The following is a 24,790-nucleotide window of genomic DNA, read 5'->3' on the forward strand; positions in this document are numbered from 1 at the left end:
ATGAATAACTATATGGAAAGCTCTTTTCATATAATGGTATGTCATATATATGGAAACATCTTTGAAGAAAAAGATGTTTCTTTTCTTTATAAATGGTTGAGTTAAAAAATGGCCAATACTAGGTCTGAGCAGGAGTCCAGATATTGGGTTTCATGTTTCATACTCTTGATTGTTTTATCAAAGCTAATTTATTTATAGTTTTTGGATTAACCTTGCTTAAACATTAATACGGTGTGGAGCATCATAGCACGGTAGGCTGAGAGCTCTTATCACAGTCTTTAGTCTTTGAGTCTATTTCTCCCTGATGATTTATCTTGATTTTTTCTACATAAAACGTCTTCTACTCTTTATATGAATATTAGTCATCCTTTGTAACTTGTAGGCTGCGCCATCATGGGGGTGACATTAGGGAATGTCTTTGAAAGCATAGTATCCCATGTGAACTAAAAGCTAGAAGTTAGAAATAGGAAACATGTCTGCTGCTGCTGCTGCTGCTGCTGCTGCTGCTAAGTTGCTTCAGTTGTGTCCGACTGCAGCCTACCAGGCTCCCCCATCCATGGGATTTTCCAAGCAAGAGTACTAGAGTGGGGTGCCATTGCCTCCTCTGGTGAACATGTCTAGCAATGCATTATAAATATGACCTATCAGTGCTAGCATAGAGATATACTTTTGCTGTGATTTTTTTTTTCTTTCACAGATGTATGTTGGTCAGTCAGTACTCACATACTGATTAGCTGTGAATTCCAGCTATACCTAGTTATAATGATATTTTTTCTTTTTATACCTGTGGGTATTTTTCTTCATCAGTGACTTGAAGATAAAGGTTGGGAGCAGGCACATCAACGCCCACAAGTTTGTCCTGGCGGCCCGCAGTGACAGCTGGAGTCTGGCCAGTTTGTCTTCCACCGAGGAGTTGGACCTGTCAGGTGAGCCTCTGACCGGCTGGGGACTCAAAACTCCTGGCATATGAGCACTTGGCAGAAGGCTGTGATGTGTCACTTTGAGATATCTGTGGCTTCGTGGGAGTAGACTGCTTCTCTCACGAATTGGTGGTGATCAGAAACTAGTTAAGTAGTGAGTCGTTAGATAGTACTTTGTGGACACTTCTGTTTAATATCTGGTTAAAAAATCATAAATATTTGAGGAACTACAGTATTCTTTTAATTTATAAAATAAGAATATCCCTCCATATAACTTTTCATATAGTGAGTGAGTGAGTGAAGTCGCTCAGTCGTGTCCGACGCTTTGCCACCCTGTGGACTGTAGCCCACCAGGCTCCTCCGTCCATGGGATTCTCCAGGCAAGAGTACTGGAGTGGGGTGCCATTTTCTTCTCCAGGGGATCTTCCCAACCCAGGGATCGAACCCAGGTCTCCCACATTGCAGGCAGACTCTTTAACCTCTGAGCCACCAGGGAAGCCCATATAGTAGTATGTTATAAATATGAGAGCATATGTAGAAAAAAAATTTGTTTCCACTAAGAGAAAGTCCTGCTGTTGTTCAGCTGGTTAAAATTTAACCCTAGCTGCCAAAATACTTTTCCTGGTCTGTAAGAACTGAATTCAGAAGTAACAGTTACTGCAAAAAATAAGAATATTCTTTCTTTACAATCAAAGGATGACCAGCTGTCTTCAGAATTTAAGTGCTTAAACTGTTTAATGTTACTGTTTTTGTGGCACATATATTTTGTACAATTTGGGTAAATATGGTGGTTAAGTAAACTTAAAAACATCATTTTCAAAAGTTCACTTCAAAATTGCATTTTCACTTAGTATTTGCCTAACTGCTGCTACAAAAGAGCAAATTTAAAATTTAATTCTGCTGTTAATAATCAAGAGAATTACAAGTCTCCTGTAAATGTGTTATGCTGCTGCTGCTAAGTCGCTTCAGTCGTGTCCGACTCTGTGCGACCCCAGAGATGGCAGCGCACCAAGCTCTGCCATCCCTGGGATTCTCCAGGCAAGAACACTGGAGTAGGTTGCTGTTTCCTTCTCCAATGCATGAAAGTGAAAAGTGAAAGTGAAGTCGCTCAGTCATGTCCGACTCTTCTCGACCCCATGGACTGCAGCCTACCAGGCTCCTCTGTCCATGGGATTTTCCAGGCAAGAGTACTGGAGTGGGTTGTCATGGCCTTCTCTGAAATGTGTTATACTTTCATATTTAAAAAAAATAATAATCAAAAGACTGATACCATATGGTAAGGAGCATACCCACACATTAAGATATGAGTTACTTGCAGAAGTGATTGGCTGTGTGAAAAGTCTGCTGAATTATGTCTTTGCTCAAAAAATTCATTGCTGTAGTTTGATCCCTGCTGTAAGGTTTGCTTTGAGGGATGAGCAGCTGCAGAGCCAAAATTTTTGGTGGCTTTGGTAAATCAGGCACCTACTAAGATATCTGTGGTAGAACTTATGGCATCTCTACTTTCCTTTATAAAGTTTATCTTTGAAGGGTTCCAGGGCTTCCCTGATGATAGCTCAGTTGGTAAAGAATACGCCTGCAGTGCAGGAAACCCTGGTTTGATTCCTGGGTCAGGAAGATCTGCTGGAGAAGGGATAGGCTACCCACTCCAGTATTCTTGGGCTTCCCTTGTGGCTCAGCTGGTAAAGAATCTGCCTGCAATGCAGGAGACCTGGGTTCGATCCCTGAGTTGGGAAGATCCTCTGGAGAAGGGAAAGGCTACCCACTCCGGTGTTCTGGCCTGGAGAATCCCATGGACTGTATAATCCGTGGGGTTTCAAAGAGTTGGACACGGCTGAGCGACTTTCACTTCACTTGAAGGGCTCCAGGGAGGCGGCAGCGTCTGTGGACCTGCTCAGGTCTGTGTGTCTCGCCCCGAGCCCTGCGGAGTTGCCTGGATGGGCGTGGGTGTGGTTGCCTAAAGTCGGGCTCACAGCAGCTGAAACTGCCTAACAAGCCTGTGTGTTACGTGACGCCTGGAAGCACTACTGTCCGTGGCCGCCTGCAGCTGAGGGAGGTTGGAAATAGGCTCTTGTAAACAAGTGTATAAATAGGGTAAAAGCTGTGTTTTAAATGGTTGAACCTTCTCCCCACTCATGGGTTTGGTAAAATCATCTTATGGATCTACTGGTGTTCTGTTTCTTCATAATTATTCCATTAATATCACAAATGCTCAGTGGCAGGCACTTTGCAAGGTACTAGGGATATAACAGTGAATAAAGTTAAATTCCTGTTTGCATGGTACTTACATTCTTAGATTGACATCCTAAGCCTCACATTTTTGTTTGAAATTCTTTTGTAATTGATATTTCTTAAAATTCAAAATAAGCACAACTTAATTTTTTAAATTAATTAATTTGTTTACCTTATTGTACCAGGTCTTAGTTATGGCCTACAGGATCTATAGTTGTATGTAGCATGTGGGATCTGGTTCCCTGACCAGGGATCCAAACCATGCCCCTTGCATTGGGAGCACAGAGTCTTAGCCACTAGACTACCAAGGAAGTCCCAGCACAACTTTAATTCTGTTAATTGTTTTAAGAATTTTAGCCCATGTTGAGGAATATACAATAGGCATTATACCAAATATTCAAAAGGTATTTGGACATAATGAAAATTTTCTTAAATCATACCTTGTTCAAAGAAGTAAAATGTGTGCTTGATCTGACCCAGTGACAAAGTCACAGTCAATTCTGTAAGATTCTTGCCAGAAATGCATGACCTCAATCTAATTGTGAGAAAGCATCAGATTAACCCAAGTTGAGGAACATTCCACAGAATTACTGGCAAGGTCATGAAAGACAAGATAAGACTTAGAAATTGTTGTATTTTGGAGGAGATTTAGGAGATATGATAATAAAATTCAAGGTGGAACCCTCAATTGGATTCTGGACCATAAAAGGACATTATTGGGATAATTGGCAAAGTTTGTAAAGGTCTGTAATTGGTTAATAGTATTGTATCAGTCCTAACCACCTGGTTGTAGTCATTGTGCCCTGGTTATGCGAGATGCTGATGTTAGGGGAGGATCAGTGGAGGGTACATGGGAACTCTACACCTGTTCTGTAAGTCTCACATTGTTTCAAAATATAAAGCTTTAAAAGGTATGAATTTGTTTTGTATTTCTTGATTATTTTATATATAAAGATACATTTATAAAGATACTGACTAATCAGCTGGGAAGAGAAAGGATATAACCGTTAGCGCGACACGGTACAACGAATCTTGATGCATGATATTTACTTCTTTAGGAAGTAACGCAGTCTGCTTCAGGCTCAGTGGTTTGTTTATAGCCTCTCTCTGTCACTTCAGCAGTAGCAGCTGACACTGAGCAGTTCCAGTGCCATAGAATAGCTGTTGTGAAGCTAGAGTTTCTTGCATGCCTCCTCCAGCAGAGATCTTATGGTTCCCTGGCATGAGTGTTTGTGGTGAGTCATGCAGCTTTCCTGGAATGTGTTCTGGGTCCTATCAAGCCATTCTAAAACCAGAAAGCATCGTCCCTCCTTTTCAGTCCAGTCAGGAAAACTGCACACTGAACACGGACCTGGGGGGTCGCACTGTGTTGCGAAAGGAGCGTAGGGTCCCAAACTCTGTGCTCAGGCACACTAAGGTGCTCAAGCAAACTCATGGGACAGTGGTAGTTCCCGTTTTCAAGAGAAATTCAGCAGCATCTGTTAGAGAGTGTAAGAACTCCTGGTTCCAGGTTGTTTGGTTTCAGTATTTTGTTGATATCCATGGTAGTTTAAGATGTGTCCATAAGTTATCTCATATTCTTCCCTTCCCAGGTGGATCCTGATTCCCCTCCTCTTAGGTACAGGCCGACTGAGCTTGTGAATAATAGCATGTTACTTCAGAGATACATCTTAGAAGGCATTGTGACTTCTTCCTTGCTCTGCCTTGTGGATTGCTCACTTTGGGAGAGGTTAGCTGCTATGTCATGAGGACACTCAGACGGCCTTGTGACCTCCTGCTAACAGCTGAGATCTGCCCCCCGACCCTGAGATTATCTTAGAGCTTCAGGTGATCTGTTTTATCTGTGGTCGTGTCCCCTTACTCCATCCTAACATGGCTTTTGTGTTTTTCCCTCTAATCTCTGGTTATGCTAAATTTGTCTTGTGTGTTCGTTTAAAGAGTCTGTTCTGATAATAATCAGCAAATTTTTCTGTAGCGGTTACCATGTGGTGGTAGTTTACAGGTGTTACCTCTTTTATCTTTAGGATAACACTTTGAGGTAACTACTGTTTATTCCCATCTTATTGGTTAACCATACATGCTTCTATCTAGTGGCTAGTGTACATAATCTTTGCAGTGAATACTGGTTTACAGATCTCTCTTCAAGATCCTGCTTTCAGTTCTTTTGAGTATACCAGAAGTGGAAATGCTGGGTCACATAGAATTTCTATTTTTAAATTTTTGAGCTGCTGTTTTCCATAGGTCTGCACCATTTTGCATGTTCCCCAGCAGTGCACTAGGGTTCCAGTTTCACGACATATTCACTCGTACTGGTTGTTTACTGTGGTTTGTTTTGTTTTGCTAGAGGTTTGAGATGCTCTAATCTTGAATCTATAAAGATTTAGGTCTGTCACCGTATTCAGAAAGCTGCTGACCATCATTTCTTAAATACTTTTCTTCCTTGGTCTCTTCTTTCCTTCTGAGACTCCAGTCACACATATACTAGACCCTTTGTTAGTATCCAGCAGGTCTGTTTGAGGCTTTTTTTGGTTTGTTTTTCCTCCTGACCTTTTTTTTTTTTTGGTCTATTCTTCAGATAGGATAAATTCTATTGATCTATCTTCAAGTTTACTGACTTTTTGCACTTGAGCCTGCTCTTGAGCCCACTGAGTAAGTTTTTATTCCATGTATTGTATTTTTCATTTCTTTAATTTCTGTTTGTTCTTTCTTACAGTTTATATGCTGAGCATTTTTATCTTTTAATTTCAGGTGTGTTTTCCTTTACCTTCTGGAGCATAGTTATATTCAATGTTTTCAATTCTTTGATAAGTTCAATATCTGGGTCATTTTGAAGTTAGCATATTTTGGTTGTCCTTTCCCTTGAAAAATGGTCATATTTTCCAGTTTTTTTCCATAACAAATGATTTTAGGTTGGGTTCTGGACATTGTCATTATGTTGTCGACTCTGGTCCTGTGTGCCATTCTCTGGAAGATGTTGAATCTCTTTAGGTGCAAATCACAGGTTCTGTTTCACCTTCTGTGGATAGTGGTTCCAATATCACTTCAGCTTTTTCTTTAAGGCAGTCTTATTTGTTTATTTTTGGCTGTCCTGGGTCTTCGTTGCTGTGTGGGCTTTTCGCTAGTGTGTTGAGAGGGGGCCAGTTTCTGGTCTTCTAGTCTCTAGAAGCCATTGCGGTGACTTCTCTTGTTGCAGAGCTCGGGCTCTAGGGCCCATGGGCTTCAGCGGTTTCAGCACGTGGGCTCAGTAGTTGTGGCTCCCAGGCTCTGGAGCAGAGGCTCAAGAATTGTGACACACAGGCTCAGCTGCTCCATGGTATGTGGGACCTTCTGGGACCAGGGATTGAACCTGTGTCTCCTGCATTGGCAGGCAGATTCTTTACCACTGAGCCACCAGGGAAGCCCCCTCACTTCGATTTTTAAAGCTGGGCTAGGACTGTTCCATGCATGAATGGCTCAGAGGCAAGGCTGAGGCCTGTGTGGCTTCGTACACAGAATTAGGAAATGTCCTTCTCTGACTCTTCTCTGGAATTCTCCTCTTACCCTTCAGTGCTCTTTAGGCTTCATCTTCTGGTTCATCTGGCCAGAAAGATGGTGTTCTTATTGGAATTTTAGGCATCCTATGGTCAGGACAGCAGTGTTCCTCCTGGACAGATCTACCTCAGGGCAAAGCCATAAAGAGGAAAAAAATACTCGAGAAACTAATACAGTGCAATTGCTTCTTCAGGGGGCGCGTCCCAGAGCAATTCAAGTGGTGTTGTTGACTCTCGGAATCCTCTAGTAATTGCTTTTGGCCCTCTGTTGACAGTTTTTAGCTGTAATCAGTTAAAATAGTGTGGGTTGTCATACTCCCATAGCAGAACTAGACCCTCTGTTCTTTTTTGACACTGGGATTATTGAGAGGTATGATATGGGGTTTATTTTTATTTCTAGAAGTTATATTTAAGGGTACATCCTTAAACTGACCGAAGAGGATGTTTTCACTGATGAAAGATGCAGTCTGTGGGGATGGTCTAGTGGTTAGGCCTTGGCGCTTTCGCTGCTGGGGCCCTGGTTAGAGAACAAAGACCCCACAAATCCTGAGGCACAGAACAACAACAACAAAAAGTATAGCCTATTATGATTTTGAAATTTTATGAGTGAAAGACTTACGTAAGGTAGATAAAAAATAGTTGGAAACTTGAGGACAAACCAGAGTCATAGCAGGAGATTCAGAACACCTTTCTCAGTTGTGTTTTGATTCACTATATTTATTTGCTATGTTGGATCTTAGTTATGTGACGAAAAATGTGGCAATGGGCTTACTTGCTCCTCGGCATATGGGGTCTTTGTTCCGCAACCAGGGATCAAACCTGTGTCCCCTACTGTGGCATGTGGGTTCCTATCCAGTGTGCCACCAGAGAAGTCCTCTTTGTCAGTTTTCACAGATTGGGGATTTAAGTAACAAAGTTAATTTCCTCAGTATGCTTCATTTAATGGTTGGTTGATTGCAAAAGGATGAATTTATTCCCATTCTTTCCAAATGTTTTCCAAAAACATTTATTTAAAGCCAGTCAAACACACAAAAAAACTAGGTCACATAGAAAATTCCAAGTTCTCCAAAGTGTGACTACACACATCTTGGACCACAGTGAAGTCGAAAGGTTGGGTGTGACTTTCCATCCTCACAGTCATGAACTTTTACCAGCTTGTGTGCTGGGCCTGGTGAAGGGGTAATGGCTTCTAGCAGCAGATACAACATGCAGGATGAATGCCAGCTGGTTTCACTTCTCAGAGTCTACTCCTTTTAAAAGTAGTTTCTGGTTTATTGGGTCATCTGACTTTTATGGCCACTTGCTTAATAGATTGGGGGCAGGTAGACTGCCATCATTTGCCAAAAGATACACACAAGCACAGATGGGCACAATAAAGGACAGGAATGGTATGGACCTAACAGAAGCAGAAGATGTTAAGAAAAGGTGGTAAGAATACACAGAAGAACTGTACAACAAATATCCTCATGACCCAGATAACCACGATGGTGTGATCACTCACCTAGAGCCAGACATCCTGGAATGCAAAGTCAAGTGGGCCTGAGGAAGCATCACTATGAACAAAGCTGGAAGATGGAATTCCAGCTGAGCTATTTCAAATCCTGGAAAATGATGCTGTGAAAGTGCTGCACTCAATATGCCAGCAAATTTGGAAAATTCAGCAGTGGCCACAGACTAGAAAAAAGGTCAGTTTTCATTCCAATCCCAAAGAAAGGCAATGCCAAAGAATGCTCAAACTACCGCACAATTGTACTCTTCTTACACGCTAGCAAAGTAATGCTCAAAATTCTCCAAGCCAGGCTTCAACAGTATGTGAACCTTGAACTTCCAGATGTTCAAGCTGGATTTAGAAGAGGCAGAAGAACCAGAGATCAGATTGCCAACTTCCATTGGATCATGGAAAAAGCAAGAGAATTCCAGAAAAACATTTACTTCTGCTTTATTGACTATGCCAAAGCCTTTGACTGTGTGGATCACAACAAACTGTGGAAAATCTTCAAGAGATGGGAATACCAGACCACCTGACCTGCCTCCTGAGAAATCTGTATGCAGGTCAGGAAGCAACAGTTAGAACTGGACATGGAACAACAGACTGGTTCCAAATCGGGAAAGGAATACTTCAAGGCTGCATATTGTCACCCTGCTTATTTAACTTATATGCAGAATACATCATACGAAATGCTGGGCTGAATGAAGCACAAGCTGAAATCAAGATTGCTGGAGGATATCAGTCACCTCAGATATGCAGATGACACCACCCTTATGGCAGAAAGTGAAGAACTAAAAGAGCCTCTTGATGAAAGTGAAAAAGTTGGCTTAAAACTCAACATTCAGAAAACTAGGATCATGGCATCTGGTCCCATCATTTCATGGCAAAGAGATGTGGAAACAATGAAAACACTGACTTTGTTTTTGGGGGCTCCAAAATCACTGCAGTTGGTGACTGCAGCCATGAAATTAAAAGACGCTTGCTCCTTGGAAGGAAAGCTATGATCAACCTAGACAGCATATTAAAAAGCAGAGACATTACTTTGGCAACAAAGGTCCATCTAGTCAAGGCTATGGTTTTTCCAGTAGTCATGTGTGGATGTGAGAGTTGGAGTATAAAGAAAGCTGAGCACTGAAGAACTGATGCTTTGGAACTGTGGTGTTGGAGAAGACTCTTGAGAGTCCCTTGGACTGCAAGGAGATCCAACCAATCCATCCTAAAGGAAATCAGTCCTGACTATTCATTGGAAGGACTGATGCTGATGCTAAAACTCCAACACTTTGGCCACCTAATGCGAAGAACTGACTCATTGGAAAAGACCCTGACGCTGGGAAAGATTGAAGGCGGGAGGAAAAGGGGATGACAGAGGATGAGATGGTTGGATGGCATCACTGACTCAATGGACATGAATTTGTGTAAGCTCTGGGAGTTGTGATGGACAGGGAGGCCTGGTGTGCTGCAGTCCTTGGGGTCGCAGAGTCAGACACGACTGAGCTGACTGACACAGAAGCACCTAACCTCCTTCTGGTTCATTGTTCTCTGCCCACTGCTTAGTATGAGACTCAGAGTGGATCACTCTCAGTTTATTGTTTGGAGATTAAGGGACGAATCAAGGCAGGAGTGGGAAAGTTTGGTGATCACTTGAATCTTATTTGAAGATTTTTATTCAAATCTTTATTTGAAGTTTTGAGGGTTATAGGGCATCTCTGCTGATGTCATTTTTTAGAAACTTTTTAAAAACTGTTCATATTTGGGTTTATTCATCATACAAGTTTGTTGGTTTGGACAATTTGCATAGGGTTATTAAAGGAAACCAAGTGAAATTTTAAAATAAAATTAAAGAAACCACCACAGAGAAGATGTTTGACGGTGGTGGTGTTGCGATGCCCTCATTGTTAGGAGTAAGTTATCTTCCCCACATAAGGCTGAATGAACTGAGTTGTGGTATATAACAGACCTTGGAGAGATTTTGGGTTCAATTCCAGTCCACAGCCGTAAAGAGCAAAACTCATAATAGTGTGTCATGTGAATTTTTAGCTTTCCCAGTACATGTGAATGTTACGTTTACACAATATTGTAGCCTGCTACGTGTGTATTAACATTATGTCTAGAAAAAACAATGTACATACCTTAATTTAAAAATACTTAATGGCTAAAAATTTCTAACCATCATTTTGTAACACAGGGTTGCTATAACCCTTCAATTTGTGGAGAAAAAACACAATACGTGCAAAGTGCAGTGAAGTGAAAAGTTTACCTGTACAGATGCGGTACAGATGCCCAAAAAAAGAATGTAAACTCTTTGTCATATATTTAAAATATTTTCCTCCAGCTTATTTGATTTACATCTTTAATAGGTTCATTTCCCCCATGTACTGCCCCTTGCAAAACTTTTAACACTTTTCTGGAATCAGATGGTACCCAGAACCCTTTTTAATGGCTGTGTGATATTTCTTTGAGCTGGGTCTACCACAAGTTTCTCTGTAGCCTTAGCTTTTCGGGGTCCTCGGGAGGGCCCGACTGTCATCTGTGCTTTGTCTTCAGTTTTTCTGCTTTCTTTCTTTAACCAGATGCTAACCCTGAGGTGACGATGACAATGCTTCGCTGGATCTATACGGATGAGTTGGAGTTCAGAGAAGACGATGTGTTCCTGACTGAGCTGATGAAACTAGCTAATCGGTTTCAGCTACAGCTCCTTAGGGAGAGGCAAGTCACAGCAGATATAGTCAAGCACCTCAGATGGTGGTGGCTGAGCTTTAATTATGCCAAGCTCTGGGAAAACAGCTGCTTCTGCTAATGTAAATAACTTTTGCAAGGTGTTCTTTTAAAGGCAGTAGTGGGGAGAGAATTTTGTCTCCCTTGCTTTTTGTTGTCTTGTAAGCTAAACTTTGCTGAAGCTTTTGGGTCTTCTCTCTTCTTTCACTGATTTACTACCTGTGATTACATAGATGTGTGAACTGATGAACCAAATATGAAATAATATAATCCAGTGTCCAGCCCCTCAACTTTCCCTCCTGTATCATTTCCTTTCACTTCTACTTTCTGTCTGCTTGGAAGTTCTTCTGACCTTGGAAGAAGGTCATATTCTCTTGTTACAAACACATTAATGACTAAATTAGTACATGAGAGTCTGTCTCAGTAAATTTCATAGTGTTTCTGAGACCTCACTTCATTTGTTACTGCTTTTTAGGTTCCAAGGAGAGAGGCTGCTGTGTTTTTTATATTGCACTTTCTCTGTTGCTATCCCTACAGAACACAGTGAGAACAGTGTTCACCAGGTGATCAAAATGCCCTTATTTTTTGTTGGTGATTTAGCCCCTGGAAGTCAGCTTTTTAGAGGGAGTGCTTTTTACATCACACGACTGAGCGACTTCACTTTACTTTTCACTTTCCTGTATTGGAGAAGGAAATGGCAACCCACTCCAGTGTTCTTGCCTGGAGAATCTCAGGAACGGAGGAGCCTGGTGGGCTGCCGTCTATGGGGTTGCACAGAGTTGGACACAACCTGAAGTGACTTAGCAGTGGTCTTTTGTGTTCTGTGTGTGTGAAGGAAGGGCGTTGCTCCTAGGTGGGCGGAGGGATAGCATTCCATCTGTTGTGTTGCCCTCAGCATCAAGAGGGCTTCCCAGGTGGTTCAGCGGTAAAGAATCCGCCTGCCAAGCAGGAGACTCAGGTTTGATCCTTGGGTCCAGAAGATCCCCTGGAGAAGGAAATGACAAGCCACTCTAGTATTCTTGCCTGGGAAATCCCATGGACAGAGGAGCCTGGCAGGCTACAGTCCATGGGGTCACATGGACATGTGTAGCAAAAGAGTCGGACATGACATAGCAACTAAATAGGCACAGCAGCAGAGTCAAGAGAGACCTGCCTACCTAGAGCCGCTTGTTCTGTTTTCATTGAGGCTGGCTGTTTCCCCTGAGATAGCCCACTGTGCCCCACATGAGTCAGTACACAGGTTACTCCTAATTATCTGTGATTGATGTGGGCTTGAGGCCGTATTAATACCTAAATCCAATAACCTAAAAACCAAACCAGGTCTAGGACTTGTAGGTACATACAATATTAGGTTAGCCAGGATAGCTTTACTATAAAGGTCTTTCTTTGGGTGAGTTTTTGAATCATCTCAGAGTGAAATCAGAGCATGATTTTAATTAGATTGAATGTGATTGATATCTACACGTTTCTCCCCCCGCCACCCCACCCAGATTTCCTGAGCTTTCTCAGATTGATTTTCTTGCTTATAAATTGAATCGCTTTGATAAAAGTGCCCTGCAGTTAGGAGTAGTTTAGATAGCTGTAATCTGTGTAATGGATTCTTTAATTAAAGTGTTTATTGTTTATTAACTGATTAGGCTTCATAACTATCAACATTACCAGATGCTCAGTGTTTTATTATTGGATGTGGGTATTAAGTTTATCTGTCAAGGCTTTGTTAAGGGCTGGGATGGAAGAGACCCAGCTGGAGTCAAATATTGGCTTTTGAATGATCACAGAGTGCCCACTGCTGTTTGCAGAAGGAATTACACATTTGAAATAGTAAGTGAAAGGGCTCTGACACATGGATGTGTGCAGTTAAATGTGAAGCAGGTGTTGCTGATGTTTATCATGTAGGGATCTTGGTTTGGGAATGTGGTCACCAGATTGATGAAAAGGGAAAAGGAAGTTTTGGGTGTAAGCATTATCAGGAAAATAGTCTTAAAAAAGAGATAATTAATAGTGTATGCTAACAACTGACAGTTTAAATAATTTTTTTTCTCCTGATAGCTACATGTTCAGTGTGTGGTATTTAGGAAGTATAGAATTATACAAATAACAAAAGTAAATCATCGGTGATTTAACCTCAGATATGCAGATGACACCACCCTTATGGCAGAAAGTGAAGAGGAACTAAAAAGCCTCTTGATGAAAGTGAAAGAGGAGAGTGAAAAAGTTGGCTTAAAGCTCAACATTCGGAAAACTAAGATCATGGCATCTGGTCCCATCACTTCATGGGAAATATATGGGGAAACAATGGAAACAGTGTCAGACTTTATTTTTTTGGGCTCCAAAATCAGTGCAAATGGTGATTGCAGCCATGAAATTAAAGATGCTTACTCCTTGGAAGGAAAGTTATGACCAACCTAGATAGCATATTCAAAAGCAGAGACATTACTTTGCCAACAAAGGTCCATCTAGTCAAGGCTATGGTTTTTCCAGTGGTCATGTATGGATGTGAGAGTTGGACTGTGAAGAAAGCTGAGCGCCAAAGAATTAATGGTTTTGAACTGTGGTTTTGGAGAAGACTCTTGAGAGTCCCTTGGACTGCAAGGAAATCCAACCAGTTCATTCTAAAGGAGATCAGTCCTGGGTGTTCTTTGAAAGGACTGATGGTAAAGCTGAAACTCCAATACTTTGGCCACCTGATGCGAAGAGTTGACTCACTGGAAAAGACTGATGCTGGGAGGGATTGGGGGCAGGAGGAGAAGGGGACGACAGAGGATGAGATGGCTGGATGGCATCACCAACTCGATGGACATGGGTTTGGGTGAACTCCAGGAGTTGGTGATAGACAGGGAGGCCTGGCGTGCTGCAATTCATGGGGTCGCAAAGAGTTGGACACAACTGAGCAACTGAACTGAACCTTTTGTTTATCCTTTCAGTAATTTTTCTGCCTTATATTCAGAGGCACAGATGACACAAAACTGGACAGGAGTTTGTGGGATGCTTAATCATACACTTGACTTTAAAAATTAGATGTACTCTTTTGTGCATCTGTATTTTTTTATACTCTAAAATGAAAAACATGTATTAACAGCAACAAAAATCCCTTTAGAGAAAAGTCAGTGTGCCTTGCTGCTTTTCAAAGAGAAGATGTGAACTGAGAATCTGAATTTTTAAATATGATTACATGTCCTTCAGTTGTTTAAGTCATGCCAGTGACTATTTATAGGCTATCCACATTGTGAATGGCACTTTGGGGATCCGAGAGTTTAGTGAAAATGAAGTGTTTGCCGGTTGTAACAAAACATCTGTCCTTGTGAAGCATCGAGTGTCTTGGTGCAGTGTCTCTTGGTGGTAGTAAGGAAGAAAATGGCATTTTCACACTCAGCATTTGTCTATAAAAATGCCTTGTGAGGTGCTCTGCAGATGAGTCAGTACTCCCTGAGATCACACCATGTTTTAGGACGTTAGGATATTTGTCAGTGTAAAAGTGGTAAAAGTTTCACGTATCCGAAAAGACGACATCTCTCCTAGAATGCTCTGATTTCATAGCCAGCGTCAGAATGACTTCATCAGACATTGCAGCCAGCATGCTAGAGTCTGATGAGACTAGTGTGCAGGCAGCAGAGGCTCAGAAGTAGAGAGCATCCTTGCTCATTATTGTAGTGACTTACTTAGATATGGTGCCAGTTTGATTTAAAAGTGCTCTGGGGGAGGTGCTTCTTTACACCAAGCTATGTTGCTTAAACACAGAGTACATAAGCACAGGTCTTGGAATTAAATGAGTTTATGCATTTACTGCTAGGTGGAGAAATGGCTGCAAGGTTATTCTTGCTCCTGGCTCAAGTCTCATTTGTGAGGTTTAGAAAATGTGTTCCTCCTCCTTCTCAGGTCTGTCTTGTGACTTTCCTCCTTTCTTCCCCCATCTTCCCCTGTCCTCTTGGTATTCAAACCTCACCTGTTGGAGTTATCTGTTAGCCAGTTATTCTTATTTATAGTAGGACTGAATCTCTTTTGTATTAGTTATTAAATTATGCATCTTCCTTGAGGAAGACCTCAACTAGTAAGCAAGCATACCTACTATGTACCTCAGACTGTGCAGATTGTACATAATTTTCCTTTATCTTGAAAAACACTCACAGATCCTCTGAACCTCTGAAAGAGAGTATTATCCTTATTTCACAGAGGAGGAGAGGAGGGCCCAGGGAGCCCATGTAGTTGGGCCCCTTAAATGCAGTGGACCTCAGCTGTGGTCTTACTTACCTGATGATTCAGTTTGTGTCCATCCCTACCTTCCCTTGTGATGAGAGCTTGGTTTTTGTGGGCACTGTGGGACAGAAGCAGCAGTGGGGTGTCGGGGTATTCCCTGAGACCACATGAGGCCTCTTGGATGCCCTTGGAGGTGAATTTGACTTGTAGGGAGATGTGCAGGCAAGGGAGGTGGGAGGACTGTGTCACCGCCTCCTTCCTCCCAGGCCCGGGGCTGTGGAGGCTCACCAAGGTTTCTGGGAATCCCAGGATAGTGGAAACTTGGGGCTTCCCTGTTCTGCATTGTGTAGTCTAGGGTGTGTGCCTGCTTTGTGCTACGAGAGACCTGTGTGCAGCCCTGTCTTCCCTGACCTAGCTGGGGCTCTCTTATTAATGATTCTCAGAATTTTGTTATTATTGTTACTGTTCCCAGGCTCTGTGGGACACCATTGTAGCCAATTCTTCTCTATCTTGGTGTTCTGTAGTTTGTCTCTTAACTCAGTTGTTTCTATACATGATGGATTTTTAAAGTGGGCTTTCTAAAGTCAGCTTTATTGAGTTACGATTCACATACCATATAGATCACCATATGGGAAGACTTAAGGAGGTATTCGTTTTGAGGCATGGAGCCTCATATTTGAAGCTATTTCTAAGCCACACTTGTGGCATGATAGAGTTGTGCTAGTGGGAACTGCAAGTGTGTCCCATACAATTAAATACTGAAGGACTGAATTTGATGCATTTCATGTTTGACATTACAGTCGCCTGTGTGTGTGATCAGTGAGTTTCATGTGGTTATTTTGAAGGCAGTTGGGGTGTTATGCTTAACATGTTTATTTAAAGATTATTTGGATTCTGACCAGAATGAGCAATACAATAATGAAATTCTGGTACTTAGAGTAACTCAGCTACAGTTTATTCATAGCTGCATTGCTTAAACCTTACACTTTATTGTTATTGGACATAGCCAGCCAGTATACAGATTGTTGCTTTGGTTTGTTCATTTATGAATATATTGATCCTAACAATCCTGTTGATCACTGATAACTCTCTCGTAGATGTGAGAAGGGTGTGATGTCTCTGGTGAACGTCAGGAACTGTATTCGCTTCTATCAGACTGCAGAGGAGCTGAATGCCAGCACATTGATGAACTACTGTGCAGAAATTATTGCAAGTCACTGGGTGAGTGTGAGGCTGAGGAGTGTGGGAAAAAAAGCACCTTTGCTGGAAGTCGGGAGACCAGGGCGTGGGACTTGGTTCCACAGAAAGTTACGTCTCTGGCCCCTTGTTTCCTTTTATAACAAAATTGAAGGCTAAGTAGTTGCGTTAGATGATCTGTTAGATTCTTTTTGGCTCTAAAAGCCTCCTAGTTCTGATTTCGGAGTCGAGGGGCGAAGATAGCCCAGGCCAAGAAGCAGGCTTGGAACGAAGGGACACACGCCTCCCTCGTCCTCCATCTGCAGGAGCCGTGGCCGAGCCTCACAAGCAAGTGCTGCTGTGGGGCCCCCAGGCCTGTGTGCTCAGCAGCGCCCCCTCCGGGCTTTCTCTGCCTTCTCGGTGTCTGGAGAGAATTGTTAGATTAGATCTGCTCGCTTAGGTAGCTGTCATCATAAAGAAGAGGTTTTGCAGTTCTTGGTTGTCTGTTTTGCATTTTTTAAGAAAATCATGGCTAGTGCTGTTTTATAACCTAGTTTCTGTAAATTGTTTGGTATTCAGCAACACTGTGAGAAAAAGTATCTTACTGGATTTTGAAGAATTGAAACAGGAACCTTTCTGCTAAAATAGGTAGAGATTTAGAGATCTGCAGCAGTAGAAACCGATAATTGTTTGTGGAAGTTCTGGTTAATTCTGTTATCGTCTTTGTGGGGCTAAGTGGGGAGGAGTCTGCTCTCATGTAGGGGCTCCTTGTGGCTGTGTCCCGCGGGATGTCCGTGTTGCTCATGCTTTACCATGTTACCTGGAGGCCGGGTGGTGCTATGGTGAAGAGTCCATGCTCGGGAGTGGGGGTGGGCTCTTGGCTCCAGATCCCCGCTCAGCTGTTCACTCTCTGTGCAGTTAATCAGCCTCTTTTTGCTTTACTTTCATCATCTGGGAATGGAGATAATAACAGTACCTACGTCAGGGATTTGTGAGAATTCAGTGAGCTGGGAAACGTTAAAGTAGGCCCAGACACTTTCCAAGTGCTTCCTAAGAAATGTGCATTGTCATTATTGTTGATATGTTGAATCTGTTCTGCTTTTCACTGTCTTCTTAATCCGCAGGATGACTTACGGAAGGAGGACTTCAGCAGCATGAGTGCTCAGTTGTTATACAAAATGATCAAGTCCAAGACCGAGTACCCATTACATAAAGCTATCAAAGTGGAGAGAGAAGACGTGGTCTTTCTTTATCTAATTGAAATGGACTCACAGGTACTCCGCCTTTTCCCCAAACTGCACTTCACTTGTTCTTCTCTGTAATGCTTCTCACTTCCTCTGGGCCATTCCTGGTCTTTAATGTACATGTTTCTACCAGTGGTTTGTTCGAAGCCACCTGAGCTTTTCCCCTCATACTTCTTAACATTCTTCCAGCCTCTGCTCGTCACCCACTTCCGAAGACACTTCCACATTTTTAGGTAGTCATTTCAGCAGTACTTAACTTTTAGGTACTAATACCTGTTTTAGTTTTTCTTTTGCCACTGTTAGAAATTACCATAAAAATAAATAAATGCACACACACACAAAAGAAATTACCACCAACCGGAATTTCCCTGGTGGCCAAGTGACTTAAGACTCTCTGCTCCCACTGGGGCTTGGGTTTGATCTCTGATCAGGGAATTAGATCCCACATGCCATACTGAGAGTCTGCATGCCACAACGCCACAACTGAGATCCTGTGTACCACAACTGAGACACAGAGCAACCAAATGAATAAATAAATATTTTTGAAAAATTTACCACAAACCCAGTGGCTTAGAGCAACGCACATGTATTATCTTGTGGTTTTATAGGTTGGAAGTCCGGTTGTTGGCAGGCTGTGTTCCTTTCTGGTGGCTGTAGGGAAGCCTGCTTGTTTGGGTTGTTGGCAGAATTCAGTTTCTGGTGACTGTAGGACCAGCATGCACATTTTCTTCCTGGCTGTGAGCTGAGTCAGGGCCATTCTCAGCTTCCAGCGGCCAGCACGTTCCTTCACCCAGGGCCCCTTTCCTCCCTCTTGAAAGCCAACATGTCGGACCCGGTCTTTCTCGTGTCACATCTGTCTCATCTACTCTTCTGCTTCCCTCTTTTGCTTTTAAGGACTCACGTGAGTAGATAGATTGGGCCCTCCTTGCAGGTCCGGGGTCCTCTTCCCATTACGGGGTCGTTAACCTTAATCACATCTGCAGAGGGCCTTTCATTATGTGAGGTGACATAGTCTCGGGTTCTAAGGGTTAGGGCATGGACGTATTTGGAAACGGGCCTTCTGCTCACTGCACTGCCTTAGGGGAAATGGGGCTGCTCTAGACAGGTGGCTGTGTCGTGTGTTTTATCCTGAGTGTCCAGAGTCGGGGGAGACCTTAAACTGCCAGGAGGAATTAGGTAGTTAAGCTGCAGTCTTTCATGAAGATGTGAGCTGGGCCCCATCAGACTGTCTGACCCTCCATCCTGGCACTTGTGTTCCCGCAGCAGCATCTGTGTGTCCCTCTTGTGTCATCTTCCATGGTGTTTGCACCTGCTCTGTGATCCCCGCTAGTCCTGGGCTCCCAGACAGGCATGTGCCCTGAGGAGGCCCAAGAGAAGCTTGTGAGTTCAGTTGAATTCAGAGCATAAGCTGTAGTAAGTTATAGGACTAAAATCTGATATTGTGTGAGATGATATTGAAGAGTCAAGGCCCGAGAGTCAGTTGTCTTCTCTACTGACTGTGTGCTGATGTAGGAATTTCTCTATGCAGCTCCCTGGGAAACTGAATGAGTTGGATCGTAACGGAGACCTTGCATTAGATCTAGCCCTTTCCCGACGTCTGGAGAGTATCGCCACCACGCTGGTTAATCACAAAGCTGACGTGGACATGGTGGACAAGAACGGCTGGAGCTTGTTACATAAAGGAATCCAAAGAGGTAGGAAGAAATGTATTTTATATTTTTCTCTGTGGGCAGTTTTACTTTTAGCCAAGTAACTTTCAAAGACTCTCTGATCCTGTTCCATAGACTCTCAAAGCCTTCTTGAGTCTGTACTGGGCAGGCAACAAACTTAGAATTTGTGGTCAGTGGGTCAGAGGAGAGACGGAAGACCTGCTGCCTCGTGTCTTGTTGGTTAGGCTCTTCAGAGTGCCATCAGGACCCCCAGAAGATTAGAGAGATGGCACTTAGAGAAAAAAGCACCATCTACTTGTAAGCAGTCAATGTGTTACTTGCTCATCCAGTATACTACTTTTTTCAGAAATTGTGCAAGGAAGACTTTACTGGTATCAGTTACTGCAAGAGAAAGAAAGTTCCAGGAACACAAATATTAAAACCTATTCTGGGATTGAGAATTTTCACTTTTACAAACTGGATTTCTCATCTAGCATGGCAAAGTGATAATATTTCATTTTGTTCTAGGAAAGTTATTTGAAATTATAGCTCTGTTTGAGTACTTTGTCATTAATAGTGGGAAGTTATATAAGGGGCAGAATTACAATCAAAGCATTTTCATCTTACTGAATTAAAGGGGGAAAAGTACTAGTCTTTCCCATGGCCTTAATTCTTAAGTCCCAAATGGATCCTACCTGACTCTACTTTGCAGTAGTCTTTTTTTTTTTTGGCCCTGCTACACAGCATGTGGAATCTTAGTTCCCCAACGAGGGATCAAACTCACACCCCTTGAATTGGCAGAGTGGAGTCCTAACCACTGGACTGCCAGGGAAGCCCTTGCAGTAGTCATTTTTTTGACAGAAAGTGAGAAGCCATATAGGGGTAGAGTTTCAGTATGGCCTGAAAGCTTTCAGATGACTCAGAGCCTTCATTCTGTAGAGGGATGGATGACTTGATTGAGGTACTTGGCCATGGCCCCATTTTGTTTACACGTGGACATCAAGAACAGGACACACTGGTTTCTCCACATCTTAATAATGTGTATTTAACCTTCCAGTTGTGCATTATTATTCTATTATTATCTCTTCTGTGCTTTTGCTGTTCACAAGTTGCTCCTAGCTGGTGGGGTGTAGTTACTTCAAATATGGTCCTGTTGCAGCTGTGGCTTTGCCCTTTTTGGGCAAGTTTTAATATAAATCTCCCTCTAAGTCATGTGTTAGAGTGTTAAGCGTGCTGGCTGATGAAGAGGAAAATTTTGTTCATCCTTGAGAAGGAAATCCTTAGAGTATGTGAGTGTCAAGAGCAGATGCTTTTTTCCCAAGCATCCCTCTGCACTGCACAAAGCCACTGGGTGCTTAGCACTGAGTGTGTGTGCAGTGGGAAAAGTTTCCACTGCATCGGGAACTATTCTTTCCCATACTGTTCAGTGTCTGAGATGTTTATTTTGGAAACAGATACACTTGTTACTAAAAAAACAATCTCAGAATCATGTACCAGAATTTCCTCTTAGGGACTTAAATTCTTATGTGTGATGAAAAAACATCTTTGATGAGTTATTAAATATTTTGATGATTGCTTGGTTACAAGAATTGCCAAGAATTGGTGATGCATTTTTGATGCTTATTTTCAGATGATTCAGTCTTCCTCTCTGAATTTATGAGTTGCTTGCAAGCATGGGGGTTGCAGTGTGGGCATAATAAGCTTGATTGTTGCTCAGTTGGCAGAGTGTGGCATGGAGTGGAGGACAGAGCGCTGGCTTTGGAGCCTGAGGGACCACAGTTTGAATCCTGGCTTGTCCACTTACTCTGTGCTCTTGGACAAATCACATAAGCATTCCTGAGTCTCCTTTTCCTCACCTGTAAAGTGAGAATTATCTCGCTTTACTGGTTGTTGGGAGCCTGTGAGTCAGTAGCCCTCACCCAGTGGCTGCCACTTGGCAGGCTCATCCCTTCCCTGTGTGAAATGCCATCACCAACTTCATTTTCTGCAGGGATCTTTTTTCACTTTTCCTTCTTCAGCTTGAGCTGTCCGTCTGTTGACCTGCCCACATGACTGACTTGAGTAATATACTTAAAATGTGACTGTTAACCTTACTTTTAAGTTCATTATCATATAAGTGAAGCTCTTTAACACATGAGATTTTGGTTTGGTTGTGGGCACACATTAGAATCTCTCACCAGAAGAGCCAGTGATCATCCTGATAACCAAGTGTACCTATCAGTTTATATCAAGAATGTGTCTATAAAAGAGGGAGATTGTTATAAAAAGGAAAAAAGAATGAGTCTGTGAGTGAGCCTACAGGGGATGTTCACGTGACCAGAGAGACGCTATCTCCTTTGATTAGCTGGATCTGGTTTTTGACAGCAGAAAAACTTTTAGATGGGGGATGCCTATACCAGACTTTCAGCCTATAAAACTGCAAGATAATAAATTTGTATTGCTTTAAGCCACTGGATTTATTTAATTTAATGAAATTTAATTATTTAATTTAACGAAAGTTATTGCCTGGTCCCTGAATGAAACTTCAGTTAGAGAGCTTCATTGAAAGAAAAATTGTGTGTAGATTTTTTTTAAAACATTAACTGCATTGTTAGGAATATTTTTATATGGACAGGTCATTATAGTAATGCCTCATTTCCTTGGCAGTGTTGAGGAGTGAAGTGATGAAGTAACCAAAACTGTTAAGCACCAAGCAATTTTTTTCTTAACGGTTTTCTGAAGGAAACTGTTCTAAAATGTATTAGAAGTTTTCTTACTGTCAAAAAACTTTATAAATGGTGCTTTGGCCATTTTCTATTCCCTCCCTTCGTTCTGCTTTTTTGATGTCAGTTGTCTATTTCCTCTAGGTTTTATATCCATGGGCTGACTTTCTGTTAATGCAAAACAGTGTCAATTTTCAGTTTCCAATAATTCCTAAATAATTCTTTGTGTGGGGTGCTTATATTGTATGTATGTATATATGTATAAGGGCTTCGCTGGTGGGTCAGAGGGTAGAGTGTCTGCCAGCAATGTGGGAGACCCAGGTTCGACCCCTGGGTCAGGAAGATCCCCTGGAGCAGGAAATGGCAACCCACTCCGGTACTCTTGCCTGGAAAATCCCATGAATGGAGAAGCCTGGTAGGCTATAGTTCATGGGGTCGCAAAGAGCCAGACACGATTGAGCGACTTCATTTTCATATATGTATAAACTTTTTAAAAAACTTCGGCTCTTATTAATAGAGTAAATCTAATCTAAAAACTATGATTCTTTTTAAAAGGGCTTAAGATATATAAAAAAATTTATTATGCCATCCACCTGAATCCGGCCGTTGATACTGTACTCTTGTTTCTGTACGCAGTCTTGCCCCAGTTTATCTTCTGTGTGTATAGTGTAAGTGTTTCACTGACACATCTTACTTTAGCTTTACTGGCTGTTAACTATTTAGTTTGGAATATATGCCAAGCTTACAGGTAATGAAACCATATTTCACCTCTCCTCCAGTATATTATATATCAGGCTTGTCATTTTAAGGCTCTGTGTCCTCATAATTCTAAATTTTCTTTCCACTTCCAGAATGTAGGTGGCCTTCTCTAAGATATTTTATTCTATTGCTGATATATAGTTTTTATATATTCCCTCCTAGACTGAATCTCTGTGGGATTTGTCCATATTACAGATGATAACCCCAAAATGTCTATGTACATATGGACAGCAAGGGGCAACCAGCCTAGTCCCCAGATATACATGTTACCTGTTGCTTTCAGAGCTCTACTGACATCTTTTTGTAAAGAAATCTAAGCTTTGGTCCTTTGCACACAATTCTGGTAAAGATTGTATTTTCCCCTGCCCTCCCCAAGAAAAGAATCAGGGACAAATGAAAATATTTCAGAACGGGCTGGTTAGAGAACTCTTCAGTTACCCAAGGTCATAACTGATTGGAATTGGGGCCATTCAGTTAAAGTGGAACCTTATAGCCTCAACCTGTTAGTCCATTTTCCTCCCAAACATTTCCCTGATGTCTGTTATATGTAAGACAGTGGATGGGTACAAAAATAAATCAGAGTTTCCCTGGTGGTTTTGTGGTAAAGAATCCACCTGCCAGTGTAGGAGACACAGGTTTGATCCCTCATCCGGAAAGATGCCGTGTGCTCTAGAGTGGCTAAACCCACACATCGCAACTACTGAGCCTGAGCACTAGAGCCTGGGAGCCGCAGCTGCTCAGCCCATGTGCTGTAACTGCTGAAGCCTGCATGCCCTAGAGCCCATGCTTTACAACAAGAGAAGCCACTGCAATGAGAAACCCAAGCGTTGCTCACCACAACTGGAGAAAAGCCCGCACAGTAGTGAAGACCCAGCACAGCCAAAAAAAAAAATTTTTTTAAACTATAAAGAAAGGAAATCAGACCCAGTCCTACCAGAATACGTGGGGCCTGTGGTAGCCTAGCCGCCGTCACTGCCAGAGCTTACACACTCCAGTAGCAAGGCAGTCCCTTGGAAGAAGGAATAGAATGGATGAGAAATTCCAGTTGATTTTGAAATTCCATGTTTAAGAAGACTAGATAAAACTCATATTATGCAGATGCAAATGAGCACAGGAATCCAGATGACAGACTTGAGAGGTTGCCACTCGTGAAATCCTAACCCCCTTCTCAATGTTCAGAGCACAGAAGTGTGGTCGAAGAAGATGAAATGATATTGCAAGATATAAAAGAAAACTTCTCATAAATGCCTTTGTAAGAGCCACTGCAAGTTAGCAGGTTAAAGGCAGGCAGGTACTGCTTGGGGACAGACTGTGATCAGGAATGAGGGAGGGAGGTAAGTTGTGTTGGGGAGGAATCTTGGGAACTCTTTAGGAGAGCTGATGACCAGAAGGATTTGAAGGAGAGAAGCCTGGAATACTAAGACTGTAATGTGGTGCTGCAGCGAGGGCTTGGGACAGGTGACAGCAGGCAGTCGGTGGCTGAATTCGAGTATGTTAAGTCCATGATCGCAATGGTGAGATGTTCTCTGTCTACACTTACTGACCAGTACCTTTGAGGAAGCACTGGTCAGAATAGCTCGCCCTGACTGTTGTCATCTGTGACCATTTCTTCTCTTGTTTCCTTTCAAGGAGATCTTTTTGCTGCCACTTTCCTCATTAAGAATGGGGCCTTGGTCAATGCTGCCACATTGGGTGCCCAGGATACACCATTGCACCTCGTCGCATCGTACAATTCAAAGAAACACTCGGCAGCTGTGATGTCCGAGATGGCACAGCTCACAGAGGCCCTCCTGCAGGCTGGCGCGAACCCCAACATGCAGGACAGCAAGGGCAGGTAAGCCGGGGTGCAGGTTGGCTGCCCTGAGCACGGTTCCCAGAGTGTTATTTTCTGGCACGTTACTGGCAGATGGGGACTTCGTGGGTTTTGGTTCAGCATTACTCAGTCTGAATCCTACTGAAGTCACATACATTGATTTGTTTTGCAAATGAGAGACAACTAAGGCCAGAGGCACATGGGGAAGGCGTTTCCCTCTTGGGTAACTGCGGTCCTTGGGTTTTTAAGCAGTTTTTGGCATCTCCAGAGTGGTCATCCAGTCCGTCTCCTCCAGGGGACTTTCTTCCTTCATCTTTTTTAGAGCTGATCGGATACCGTGAAGAAGAGTACACTATCGCAAAGCAAT

The 24,790-nt window shown here is 42.6% G+C and overlaps 1 protein-coding gene across 3 annotated transcripts in view; it reads left to right on the top strand.

Annotated features, from left to right (window-relative positions):
• ANKFY1 (ankyrin repeat and FYVE domain containing 1) overlaps nucleotides 1-24,790 on the top strand; it is a 69,527-nt gene that overhangs the window by 19,259 nt on the left and 25,478 nt on the right. For all 3 annotated transcript variants that reach the window (XM_040243715.1, XM_040243716.1, XM_040243717.1), the window contains exons 3-8: nucleotides 808-926; nucleotides 10,742-10,877; nucleotides 16,178-16,301; nucleotides 17,381-17,530; nucleotides 19,029-19,194; nucleotides 24,240-24,444. In XM_040243715.1, coding sequence (XP_040099649.1) covers nucleotides 808-926; nucleotides 10,742-10,877; nucleotides 16,178-16,301; nucleotides 17,381-17,530; nucleotides 19,029-19,194; nucleotides 24,240-24,444 — 900 coding nt within the window. The remainder of the gene's footprint in view (nucleotides 1-807; nucleotides 927-10,741; nucleotides 10,878-16,177; nucleotides 16,302-17,380; nucleotides 17,531-19,028; nucleotides 19,195-24,239; nucleotides 24,445-24,790) is intronic.

The sequence above is a fragment of the Oryx dammah genome, unplaced genomic scaffold (assembly GCF_014754425.2).
Source record: "Oryx dammah isolate SB20612 unplaced genomic scaffold, SCBI_Odam_1.1 HiC_scaffold_8, whole genome shotgun sequence".
NCBI classification, from domain to species: Eukaryota; Metazoa; Chordata; class Mammalia; order Artiodactyla; family Bovidae; genus Oryx; species Oryx dammah.